The following is a 13667-nucleotide window of genomic DNA, read 5'->3' as shown; positions in this document are numbered from 1 at the left end:
CATTACCTTGGTAAAGACCCTCGGTGCCGTGGACAGTCCAAACGGCAGTGTTTGGAATTGGTAATGGCAATCCTGTACCACAAATCTGAGGTACTCCTGGTGAGGATGGTAAATGGGGACATGTAGGTAAGCATCCTTGATGTCCAGGGATACCATGTAATCCCCCTCCTCTAGGCTTGCAATAACCGCCCTGAGCGATTCCATCTTGAACTTGAATTTTTTTATGTATGTGTTCAAGGACTTCAAATTTAAAATGGGTCTCACCGAACCGTCCGGTTTCGGTACCACAAACAGTGTGGAATAGTAACCCCGTCCTTGTTGAAGTAGGGGCACCTTAACTATCACCTGCTGGGAATACAGCTTGTGAATTGCCTCTAGCACAGCCTCCCTGCCTGAGGGAGTTGTCGGCAAGGCAGATTTGAGGAAACGGCGGGGGGGAGACGCCTCGAATTCCAGCCTGTACCCCTGAGATACTACTTGAAGGATCCAGGGATCCACCTGTGAGCGAGCCCACTGATCGCTGAAATTTTTGAGGCGGCCCCCCACCGTACCTGGCTACGCCTGTGGAGCCCCCGCGTCATGCGGTGGACTCAGAGGAAGCGGGGGAAGAATTAATTTTGATTCTGGGAACTGGCTGACTGGTGCAGCTTTTTCCCTCTTCCCTCGTCTCTGTGCAGAAAGGAAGCGCCTTTGACCCGCTTGCTTTTCTGAAGCCGAAAGGACTGTACCTGATAATACAGTGCTTTCTTAGGTTGTGAGTAAACCTGAGTTAAAAATTTTTCTTCCCAGCTGTTGCTGTGGATACGAGGTCCCAGAGACCATCCCCAAACAATTCCTCACCCTTATAAGGCTCTATGTGCCTTTTAAAGTCAGCATCACCTGTCCAGTGTCGGGTCTCTAATACCCTCCTGACAGAATGGACATTGCATTAATTCTGGATGCCAGCCGGCAAAATATCCCTCTGTGCATCCCTCATATATAAGACGACGTCTTATGTTCGCAAAATAGTATCCCTGTTTGACAGGGTTACAGACCACGCTGCAGCAGCACTATCTGCAGGTCTCAGTCTAGTACCTGAGTGTGTAAATACAGACTTCAGGATAGCCTCCTGCTTTTTATCAGCAGGTACCTTCAAAGTGGCCGTATCCTAAGACGGCAGTGCCACCTTTTTTGACAAACGTGTGAGCGCCTTATCCACCCTAGGGGATATCTCCCAGCGTAACTTATCCTCTGGCGGGAAAAGGTACGCTACTAGTAACTTTTTAGAAATTATCAGTTTCTTATCGGGGGAACCCACGCTTTTTCACACTTCATTCACTCATTGGATGGGGGAACAAAACACTGCCTGCTTTTTCTCCCCAAACATAAAACCCTTTTTTAGTGGTACTTGGGTTAATGTCAGAAATGTGTAACACATTTTTTATTGCCGGGATCATGTAACGGATGTTCCTAGTGGATTGTGTATATGTCTCAACCTCGTCGACACTGGAGTCAGACTCCGTGTCGACATCTGTGTCTGCCATCTGAGGGAGCGGGCGTTTTTGAGCCCCTGATGGCCTTTGAGACGCCTGGGCAGGCGCGGGCTGAGAAGCCGGCTGTCCCATAGCTGTTACGTCATCCAGCCTTTTATGTAAGGAGTTGACACTGTCGGTTAATACCTTCCACCTATCCATCCACTCTGGTGTCGGCCCACAGGGGGCGACATCCCATTTATCGGCATCTGCTCCGCCTCCACATAAGCCTCCTCGTCAAACATGTCGACACAGCCGTACCGACACACCGCACACACACAGGGAATGCTCTGACTGAGGACAGGACCCCACACAGCCCTTTGGGGAGACAGAGAGAGAGTATGCCAGCACACACCAGAGCGCTATATAATGTAGGGATAAACACTATCACTGAGTGAATTTTCCCCAATAGCTGCTTGTATAAACAATATTGCGCCTAAATTTAGTGCCCCCCCTCTCTTTTTAACCCTTTGAGCCTGAAAACTACAGGGGAGAGCCTGGGGAGCTGTCTTCCAGTTACACTGTGAAGAGAAAATGGCGCCAGTGTGCTGAGGGAGATAGCTCCGCCCCTTTTTCGCTGACTTTTCTCCCGCTTTTTTATGGATTCTGGCAGGGGTAATTATCACATATATAGCCTCTGGGGCTATATATTGTGATTATTTTGCCAGCCAAGGTGTTTTTATTGCTGCTCAGGGCGCCCCCCCCAGCGCCCTGCACCCTCAGTGACCGGAGTGTGAAGTGTGCATGAGGAGCAATGGCGCACAGCTGCAGTGCTGTGCGCTACCTTGGTGAAGACTGAAGTCTTCTGCCGCCGATTTTCCGGACCATCTTCACGCTTCTGGCTCTGTAAGGGGGACGGCGGCGCGGCTCCGGGAACGAACACCCAGGACGGGTCCTGCGGTCGATCCCTCTGGAGCTAATGGTGTCCAGTAGCCTAAGAAGCCCAAGCTAGCTGCAAGCAGGTAGGTTCGCTTCTTCTCCCCTCAGTCCCTCGTTGCAGTGAGCCTGTTGCCAGCAGGTCTCACTGTAAAATAAAAAACCTAACATATACTTTCTTTCTAGGAGCTCAGGAGAGCCCCTAGTGTGCATCCAGCTCGGCCGGGCACAGAAATCTAACTGAGGTCTGGAGGAGGGGCATAGAGGGAGGAGCCAGTGCACACCAGATAGTACCTAATCTTTCTTTTAGAGTGCCCAGTCTCCTGCGGAGCCCGTCTATTCCCCATGGTCCTTACGGAGTTCCCAGCATCCACTAGGACGTCAGAGAAAACTGGATAGCAAACCATCCTTGGCAAGACCGGGTCCAAGAGAATCGCCTGAACCTTTTTTTCATCTCCCGTTTATCACCTTCAGAAAAAGTGAAAGCGGAGAGATTACATAGACCGACTAAAAACACCCACGGTGACACGAGGATGTCCACTGCTATAGCTTGAGCGACCCTTGGCCTGGAACAATATCCCTGAGGCCTCTCGTTGAGGCGAGACGTCAACAAATCCAACTGTGACATTCCTCAAAGACTTGTAACGTCTGTGAAAACTACTCGATGATGACTGAATTTCTCCCAGTATGGAGATCGTGTCAGCAGAGGAAATCTAGTTCTCGTCGTTCACCTCCGGAACGAAGGCTGCTAATATAGCATTTATCAGACTTTCCATCCAATGGCAAAACTGTGCATCTTCTGCACATTGCCGCTCTTCTCCTAGCTCCGCCATAGCGGCTTACTTACGCCACTGCTGACAAGTCGTCTAGCAGAACTAACACGGACAGAACACGAAGAATATAGTTGTCGAAACTAACTCTTAATTCAAAAAAGCTTATAGCAGACAAGCTTTCCAACTTGACTTATCCCCTGGAAACACGTCCCTTGCAAGTACTGCTTCCCCGTCGCGGAGATCTGTATGCACGGACACCAGGATCTACACCTGGAACCCGAACCTTCATCCCTCTAGAGGGAGAGAACTGAGCCGACACCACAGGAACGATATCCTGTCCATTATGATTATATTCAGGTGCATGTGCAGGCGAGACCTGGACCACATTTCCCACTGGTCTCTTGACAGCCACTCTAGCATTAGACCCGCTCGCCAAAAAAGGCCTCTCAGGCCGCACCCTGTAACGGAACAGGCCGCACCCTGTTTAGTAACGGAACCCCTTGATGAAGCGTCACAGTAACGCCGATCCAACTTTGGATCCTCAGACCTCTTTTCATATGGAAAAATACCGAACCTTAACCGGTCATTAGCTACTCTGAAACCCACCTCCGACATCTGTGCCGTTGGAAACCACAGCCAATCCTCGTGTCGAAGAACAGTCAGAGAGAAACAACGACAATGTCCTGAACCTGACGCACCTCTGTATGGCGTCACGTACTATCTTCCCTTCCATAGTGGAACGGCAAGAACTATTAGAAAAACAGTAAGGGGAAACAACCGTAACTCAGAATGTTCCCCTTTGGATTCCATAAAAAACCCACAGGTCCTAGTCTATTCCTGGACCAACTGAAAATTAGTAGACGAGTGCCCAGTGGGGACCAGCCCGACAGACTCAATGACAAGTGGTGGATGTAGAGGAAAACAGAAAACGACATCCACTACTGGGAACCTAACAAGGCTGCAGAACTCTTACCTTTTCACCTTCCACTGTCTGCACCGAAAAGGAAAAAACGAACAGTATCGAACCGGTTAAAATGACAGCATCCCACAAAAGAATGCGTCACCAACCATTGTGAAGGAGGCTAACTCACGAAGGTAGACTTACCAGTGGTATCCGCCGAGATTGCCCGGAGACATCCTAAGCATTTTTCCGGTCACACCTCCTGCTGTCACGTGGCAGTCTGCTGTAATGTTATAAGATAGAATCAACATAGGCAAGCCTACCCACTCTGGGTAGGGTAATTCTATCGGATGCCTACCCGAATACAACATTCCCTCAAGTGCATACAGTGCAAATAAGGTCCACGTATAGAAATAAAATTTCACTTAGCTGCCTGTGTACGATCCTTTGCGACCGGGCTCTGCGTCGACCAGGAGTTGACTGTCATAATTTTCTCTCCGCGTTGTGAAGAGAATAATATTCGGACTCCTTGATAGGATCAAAAACCAACTCGTCACGGCCAATCTAGAGCTTAATCAACAGAGCGACCAGCACATGAGAAGAGTACCATTATTTCAGCCTTCATGAATATACATCATGTAATACACAATAAAACACATATATCCTAACCATGCATATATAAACCTATATCTACATATATACACATATAGATATAACCTATACGCAAGTGGATTGTCCAGACCTGTCAGGTCCCTAGTGACAGTAATGTGTTGTGAATGTGTATGACCATGTACTGACATGCCCCCGATGTGGATCTACCAGGAACGCTATGGTCGACAGAAACTTAGTAAATGTCGACAGCAAGGAATATCAAGCGGGCAAAAAATTATAATAATCTTGGAACCCCGAGGGGTCTGAGGGAAGGATACAAATACAATTTTGATAACACTCCCCCCACATATACCTATAAAGATATATATATATATATTTACAGGTACAAGGCCATAACAGCCTAATAGTTTTTTTACCCAGGAAATACCGTTGATGCCGACAGGGCATCCCCAAACCACTGTATCTCCCCTATTGTGTTTACTGTTCCAAGCACCCAAACACCCATTTGCTAATACTTAATTTTCTGAATCAAGTACCGCCCACGCCGGCGAAGCCGACAGTTATCCCCACAGCAGCTTGTGTCAAAGCCCTCACACCTGTCGACATACGTCGACTAACCAATAGTGGGTATAAACAGGGAAACAGTGCAGTTATGAAATACAAGAGTGATTATGCGTCCATTATCAAAACATAATGCTATATGGCACCCATATAACATTAAAAAAAACCTGAGCCCCCCCTGCTTCTTACTATCCAGCAAGTCCTGGCGGGGATCTGGGGAAAATGGCGCTGACTCCTCTGTGAGGGCTTAAGCTCCGCCCCTTCCCGGCGCGCTCAAGCCCGCTCAATATATAAATAAATATATAACCCTAACTTGAGCTGGGGCTTATATACAGGGAGTAACCCCCTGTGTATACCCCTATAGGTATAAACACAGCCCAGGGCCCCCCCCCCCCCCCGCGCCCCGCACCCACGGAAGCCGTTGGTGTGTGGGAGCCGTGGAGCGCAGCGTGTACGCTGCGGTGCCCCGGCGGGGTGAAGACACCCAGTGTCCGGGTATGTTCCCCCGCCCGGGATCATTCACTAAATGCTGCTCAGGGCGCTCCCCCCAAGCGCCCTGCACCCTGCAGGCTTCTGGTGTACGGGAGCAGGGAGCGCAGCGCTACCGCTGCTGCTCCCACCCGTTCGCGGCGTACTGGCGGGGCGGGCACCGAAGGATGACCCCCCGCCAGTGAAGTACAATACTCAAAAACACAAATACATATATATATACTGCCCAGGGCGCTCCCCCCCAGCGCCCTGCAGGCCGATGGAGTGTAGGAGCGGGGAGCGCAGTGCTACCGCTGCTGCTCCCTCCCGCTCGCGGCGTACTGGCGGGGCGGGCACCGAAGGATGTCCCCTCGCCAGTAAAGTACACAATATATATATATAAATATACTGCCCAGGGCGCTCCCCCCCCAGCGCCCTGCACCCTGCAGGTAATGGTGTGTGTGGGAGCAGGGAGCGCAGCACTACCGCCGTTGCTCCCCCCTGCGGCACACTGGCGGCGTGACCATACCCGGTGCCCGGGCACCTAAATATGTCCCCCCGCCAGCTCCTAGACCCTCAGCAACATGCCCCCAGGGCGCTCCCCCCCAGCGCCCTGCACCCTGCCAGAGAGGTTGGTGTGTGGGAGCATGGAGCGCAGCACTACCACTGCTGTTACCTCCGTTACTGAAGTCTTCTGCCGTCACTGCTTCTGTGAGGGGATTGACGGCGCGGCTCCGGGAACAAGCAGCTAGGCGCACCAAGTGATCGAACCCTCTGGAGCTAATGGTGTCCAGTAGCCGAGAAGCAGAGCCCTTAAACTAAGAAGAAGTAGGTCCTGCTTCTCTCCCCTCACTCCCACGATGCAGGGAGCCTGTAGCCAGCAGGTCTGCCTGAAAATAAAAAACCTAACATAAAGTCTTTCAGAGAAACTCAGGAGAGCTCCCCTAGTGTGTGACCCATCACTCCTGGGCACAAAATCTAACTGAGGTCTGGAGGAGGGGCATAGAGGGAGGAGCCAGTTCACACCCAGTTTAAGTCTTTATAGTGTGCCCAAGCCCCTGCAGATCCGTCTATACCCCATGGTCCTTTTGGAGTCCCCAGCATCCTCTAGGACGTATGAGAAATAAATATATATATATATATATATATATATATATATATATATATATATGAAAAGGGGGGTAGGGGTACTAGCGACTAACAATGTCTTCACTTTAAAGGATATATAAATGAAGAATGATAGGATACGTATTTATAAAAAAGGGGTAAGATATTTATTGTAAAACAGACAATTTTATAATTAAAAAAAAATATATATTTTTTTGAATAAAAAAGGGGGGGGGAGTAAAATAGAAGGGTGAACCTCAAGTGATCTTCCATTTTAAAGATAAGCACCTTTCTCTTATCTCAAACACTTTTATGTTTTTATAGTTCCAGCTGTGATCTTATATGTTAGTCAGCCTTAATTTATGTCTTAATTGATTGAACCCACCCTTCTATTTTACCCCCCCCCCCCCTTTTTTTATTCAAAAATATTTTTTTTTTTCATTTTATTATAAAATTGTCTGTTTTACAATAAATATCTTACCCCTTTTTGATAAATACGTATCCTATCATTCTTCATATATATATCCTTTAAAGTGAAGACATTGTTAGTCGCTAGTACCCCTACCCCCCTTTTCACATTTTTAAGTAATAGGCAGCTTATCCCTGCCTTTTATCTGGGGTCAGCTGACGCCTTTTACCCCTAAATGAGTGTCTACACCTCTGGTATTTTCAAACCTTGTACTCGGCCTACTCACTTATACTTGTGGCGCCATACTTCTACCATTTTCATATATATATATATATATATATATATATATATATAGCAGAGAATCCCATGTTCAAAAATCCAATATAAGGAATTGTTTGAGCACGACTGAGATAGTGACACCTTTGCTTTCTGATGGCTCAGCAATGTATACAAGCTTTGTTTATTACACATAATTACTACAGATATTGTAAACAATTACTTACAGACTGTGGCCCTCATTCCGAGTTGTTCGCTCGGTAATTTTCTTCTCATTGCAGCGATTTTCTGCTAATTGCGCATGCGCAATGTTCGCACTGCGCGGCTGCGCCAAGTAAATTTGCTAAGAAGTTTGGTATTTTACTCACGGCATTACGAGGTTTTTTCTTCGTTCTGGTGATCGTAATGTGATTGACAGGAAGTGGGTGTTTCTGGGCGGAAACTGGCCGTTTTATGAGAGTGTGTGAAAAAACGCTGCCGTTTCTGGGAAAAACGCGGGAGTGGCTGGAGAAACGGGGGAGTGTCTGGGCGAACGCTGGGTGTGTTTGTGACGTCAAACCAGGAACGAAACTGACTGAACTGATCGCAGTGGCAGAGTAAGTGTCGAGCTACTCAGAAACTGCAAAGAAATTTCTATTCTCAATTTTGAGAATCTTTCGTTCGCAATTTTGCTAAGCTAAGATTCACTCCCAGTAGGCGGCGGCTTAGCGTGTGCAAAGCTGCTAAAAGCAGCTTCCGAGCAAACAACTCGGAATGAGGGCCTGTGTGCATAAGGAATATATGAAACATATTAATTTTTTTTCATTCATAAAATTATTAAAAATATTGTTTCAAATGACCTTCGGGCTGTGTGTGATGAAACATAAATACATTTTGTTTTTTGACTTGGGGCCCATCCCCAAGATACCTCATTATGGCATGCAAATATTCCAAAATACGGGAAAAAAATCAGATATCCAACATACTTCTCGTCCCAAGCATTTTGAATAAGGGACGGGAGAATCACTATCTATCTATCTACACAAACCCAACAAACCCAGCCACAAGCCAATCTCTTGCGTCGGAGGGTGGGGGTTGCTGCGCTCAGGAGGCAGTTTCTCTCCCTTGGTAATGGTTGCTGTGGGTGGGGCTTTGTGATCAGCAGGAGGCAGGGTGCCTACTTAAGGTAGCATAACCAGGCCTAGCGATTATTGGTTGGTGCTTAACTCTCAGCTCTTTCTATCAAATGGCTAAAACTTCAGCAGGTTTAAATCCTTAATCCATGTGATCAATAGAAATAATGTCTGAGGCTTAACCACCAATCAAAAGGGGACTGCCATGAGATGAGGTAGGAGGCATCCTGTCAGCACAGGAGCTCTGAGGCTGTACAGATGATACTTTTTATATTTACACAACACAGAATAGAAAGCTATGGTGGGTACAAACTATGCGATACGCTCCATGAGTAAGTGATATTGCATAGGGATGTCACGCCGCGACTGCCCCAAACATGCAGCATCTGCCGATATAGTCATTGAGCTGCATGTATCTCGGGAGCACGCATTGGGATCGCTGGTAGTATACACACTGGAGATACACACTATTGTAAACGATATCGCTCAGGAGGGTAATAATTAGATATATTTTTTACAAAATCGCCACGTGTATAACGACCAATAGACCAACAGATATAAAAATACACTGAATGTACCTGTCTGTCCCTGTAGAATATTTCGGAGGCTGATTATGAGGATTAAGTCAGCATGTCGACAGGATGCTGACAATGTTGAAATGTCAACAGCTGCAAATCGTCACAACCTGCTTCATTAGCTGCTACCGCCGGCAATTATTAGCAGTAGCAGCCAGGTTAGGGTTCGGTTTAAGATTAGTGCTAGGTTTAGGGTATTTACCTCCACAACTGAAAAAGCCACACTGCCGCACCACCGATTGTTGACATCAATGCCGACGTGGTCATTGCTGACATGATAAACATGTCTGCATGTTACATGTCGACATTATGACCATGTCAACATTGTCATATTGACATGATGAATGTAGACACTCTAACCATCGATGAAACATACCAAACACGATTACCACAGGCACAAAATATGACATACAATACAATAAGTTATCCCACTGTAAGATTTGGAGTGAATAAAAAGCCCTTATAAGGAAGCACTTGCCACGACTCTTAATTGTACCCTTAAACTGGCCAACTGCCACTTGGATTCACATCATAGAGGCTCACTAAGGACAGCAACTGTATATTACAAATTATGGGCATTGTTGCATGACTATACAGAAATTAAAATAGGGAAAACAGAATGTTTTGCATGGACCAATTCTGCAAGATGAATAAATAAAGGTGCATACACACTAGGCGATATTGTAAATAATATTGCTCATTTTTACCCGCCTGAGCGATATTGCTTATAATCACACTTGCCTACCTGACCCTCTCCATGAGGGAGAAAATGCTCTGTTCCTGGACTTTCCTGGTAATGTATGATTGCCATCACCTGTGGTGAAACACCTTTCTTATCAATTACCTAGCTCACCACAGGTGATGGCAATCATACATTACCAGGAAAGTCCAGGAACAGAGCATTTTATCCCTCATGGAGAGGGTCAGGTAGGCAAGTATGTTTACAATATTGCAAAGTGTGTATGCTACAAGCGATCCTGTCGGCTGTACATGCAGCTCAATCTGACAATATCGTCAGAAGCTACATATTCGGGACGGCCGCGGCATGACGTCACCATTTATCATAGGCAATGAGTTTTAAAACTCCTTGCGTATGATAAAACTCATTGATAAATCAGCCCTTATGTTACAAAAAAAACTGTAAAGGCCCATATAGATGGGCCGATGTGGGAGAGATGTGTGCTGAGCGAACCGCTCAGCACACATCTCTCCAGCCGCTCAGCACAGCGCGATCTGTGCTGGGCATGCGGGGGGGATATGGGGGTGCAGCTCATTTCACCCAGCGGGTGAAGTGAGCGACCCGCTAGATTGGCCTGCATGCAGGCAAATCTAGCACCAGCGATAGCGATGCACTGGGCTGCGCATCGCTATCGCTGTAGTGGGTACACACGGAGCGATAATGCTTAAATTCTAAGCAATCTAGTCAGATTGCTTAGAATATCGCTCCGTGAGTACCCCCCTTAACTCTTATTGAACATTATAAAAATGTAGATACATGACATTTATTTCATATAGAGATGTGTTTAAAAAATATATTTTGTGGCTTTTTTATTGAAACTATCTCTGGAGGAATTCAATTGTTTGGTGGGCGCCCAAATGAAATGGGTGCCCACTGTGGCAATTCAATTGCCCCCTCAATTTGGGTATGACTGCTGCATGTGCGCAACCAGATGTGACAAGTTTAGCAGGGCAAAGTGGCTAAATCCGTCCTGCTTTGGGTGCCCAACGTGTGGATTTATTGCACATTTCGTCTCCCGCCTCAGAAGGCTGTGAGTGGAAATCTAACCACTCCTCCCCCTTGGCTATTTGCACCCGAATGTAGCAACAATTGAATTGCTCCATTTGGCGCCATCTAGGGGCAGCCATATGGTGAAATAATTGCATAGCCCTGTCTGTGTCATGGATGGTCGATGACATAGGACCCCAAACAGTTCATGTTTTCCAGGTCTCTTCACAGAATCACAAGTGAACTACAGTAATTAGCTCAACCTGTGTTGTTTTTTTAAACGTGTCGGTAAGTAATAAATACACTTGTGCTCCTGTTAAGTGATCTGGAAAACGTGAGCTGTTTGAGAAACACTGCTCTATGACACAGGGATTTACTGACTGAATGCATGGTGGTTTTAGCGACATCCCAAGACCCTTTCTGCAAACGGTCAGAACAGGTCTTGCGTCTGCGCACACCCACAAACATTGGATTTTGTACATAAACCATCATGAATGTAGGTTTCAAAGCATTTTCTTTCTCTCATTTCAATAAACTATGGTAGCCTAAGTAAGTTTATACCAATATAAAACTTACAATTTAAGTTTATAGACATGTTCAAACACCCTTTCTGGATCCAGCATCAATGAGAATCTATCTCCCCCTTTATGTACACAGAAGGAGCAGAGAATGTGTATTTATTACCGATATGAATGAATGACCGTTGGAGCACTATCACTCAGGCCTATTAGAAATGACGGAGAGACTATAAGCACAGCACTGGTGCACCAAAGGACCACACCTATTTATTGGTACTCACTGTAGTCATGTAGAACACGAATGAATGAATCACATGAATACAATGGGTCTAGTTTGCCTTCCCAACTTACTTATGTTTAAAGCGTGCTTCTTTTTTGAGGACATTAATTGTAACATGGGTATATTCTTCAACATGCCATTGTTACTGAACCACAGTATAAGTGTTGGCATGTCAGCTTACATACATGACCCATGTGTGCAGTTACTGATAGATAATAACCAGTGTGGACACGACACTTAATATACAAATGAAGGACAGAGAAGGAATAAAGTATACTGTACATCTATAGAAGGATATGCTAAAAGACTGTACATAATACAATACAGTTTCCTAGTGCAGCTCGTCAGCAGGTGTAAATGAGCCGGTAACCATGCTGATAATACACCAGTTCTCACCCTAGCTATACACCTCTGTGCACAGTGTCTGGCCATAATGATACATCAGTTCCAGGTCACATCCATTGAGGTGGGAGGCATACTGTACAAGGCTGAGGTAGTGTGAAGTTTGCAGACACAAACATAACTGTAACTATAGCAAGCGGGGAGCTCCATCATCAGCACAGTGTCACCCGGCCTGGCACACACAGCTAGGCAGGGGGATCACTCAGACCCGGGATAGTAATACCAGTAATACCCCCGCACTGCCCCAGCCTGATAGCTATAATACAGGTTACACAGATCCTACTCCTGCCCGTGCACTCACCCATCAGCAGCCGGCTCTTACCTTGTCCTCGCTGAGGTTCTGCAGCAGCTCCTTCCCCGTAGAGCTCCGGATTTCCACCCCGGGGTTCTCCGCTCCTTTGTTACCGCCTGGCTGGCATTGTGCTGCCCTCTCCGGAGTGTTTGTCCCTGGGCGCCCGGAGTAGCTTTTCCTGGCACCTTTCTGCCCCACACTTAGGGAGCCAAAGTCTATGGTCTTGCTCTCATAGGCTCCCTCCACATTGCAGAACATGCCCCCGTACTTTACCCGGGGCACCTGCTCCGCCGTACCTGGGCGGGCTAAGTACACGGGCAGGTCGTCCTCCTTGTCCCCCCATCCCCTGTTGCCTGATGCCATGGCTGAGACACGGAGCGGAGCTGAGCGCAGAGACCGGAGAACAGTGAACTCCGGCAGGAGGAGAGAATGATGCAGCGCACGGCCAGAGGGGGCGGTAATGAGCACGATGTGTGTGAGCCCAGTGACACGGAGACATACACTATACAGCAGTCATTCTAGTCACTATTGCTCACTCGGGACACATGTACAGCAGCCATCCTAGTGCTACTCACACAGGATACATACACAGCAGACAACCCAGTGGCACCCACACAGGACATATACTTAATTGTACACTGCGACCACTTGGCCCCAGGTTGTTGGCAGGGCCGTTTCTAGCCAATTTGGCTCCCAGTGCGAGATTTAAAAATGCGCCCACCTCCCCCATTCACCTAAGAAAAAAATGTGCCCCCCCCCCCATAGATATAAAGAGGAAAAGTATGCGCGTGCCTCCGCTCCCGGCAAGGGGACGTGGCCTCGTTAAAATGGGCGTGGCTTTGTTAAGATGGGCGTGGTCTCATCTGATCTCATCATCACGGCCACCACAGGATAAAAAAAACAAAACAGTCCTCATTTTACACAGCACGGTAGGCAAGTGTCCCCATTTTACACAGCACGGTAGGCAAGCGCCCCCATTTTACACAGCAGGTAGGCAAGTGCCCCACTTTTACACATTGCGGCAGGCACGTGCCCCCATTTTACACATTGCGGCAGGCACGTGCCCCCATTTTACACATTGCGGCAGGAAAGTGTCCCCATTTTACACATTGCGGCAGGAAAGTGTCCCCATTTTACACATTGCGGCAGACAGGTGTCCCCATTTTACACAGTACGGCAGGTGGTGGTGATGGGGGGAGGGAGAGAGAGAGAGGGAGAGGGTCTGACTTACATTTGAAGCGGTTCTTCCCGCTCTTCAGCCGCCTCTC

At 47.4% G+C, this 13667-nt stretch overlaps 1 protein-coding gene across 1 annotated transcript in view; it reads right to left on the bottom strand.

The window, feature by feature from the left end:
- DPYSL3 (dihydropyrimidinase like 3) overlaps nucleotides 1-12812 on the bottom strand; it is a 319685-nt gene extending 306873 nt beyond the window's left edge. The window contains exon 1 of the mRNA XM_063928096.1: nucleotides 12430-12812. Within this exon, the coding sequence (XP_063784166.1) occupies nucleotides 12430-12762 (333 nt within the window). The 5' untranslated portion in view covers nucleotides 12763-12812. The remainder of the gene's footprint in view (nucleotides 1-12429) is intronic.
- Between the last annotated feature and the right edge of the window lie 855 nt (nucleotides 12813-13667).

Source organism: Pseudophryne corroboree, chromosome 6, assembly GCF_028390025.1.
Source record: "Pseudophryne corroboree isolate aPseCor3 chromosome 6, aPseCor3.hap2, whole genome shotgun sequence".
In the NCBI taxonomy this organism is placed as follows: Eukaryota; Metazoa; Chordata; class Amphibia; order Anura; family Myobatrachidae; genus Pseudophryne; species Pseudophryne corroboree.
The sequence above is the reverse complement of the archived record's forward strand: the minus strand, read 5'-3'. Positions and strand labels throughout refer to the sequence as shown.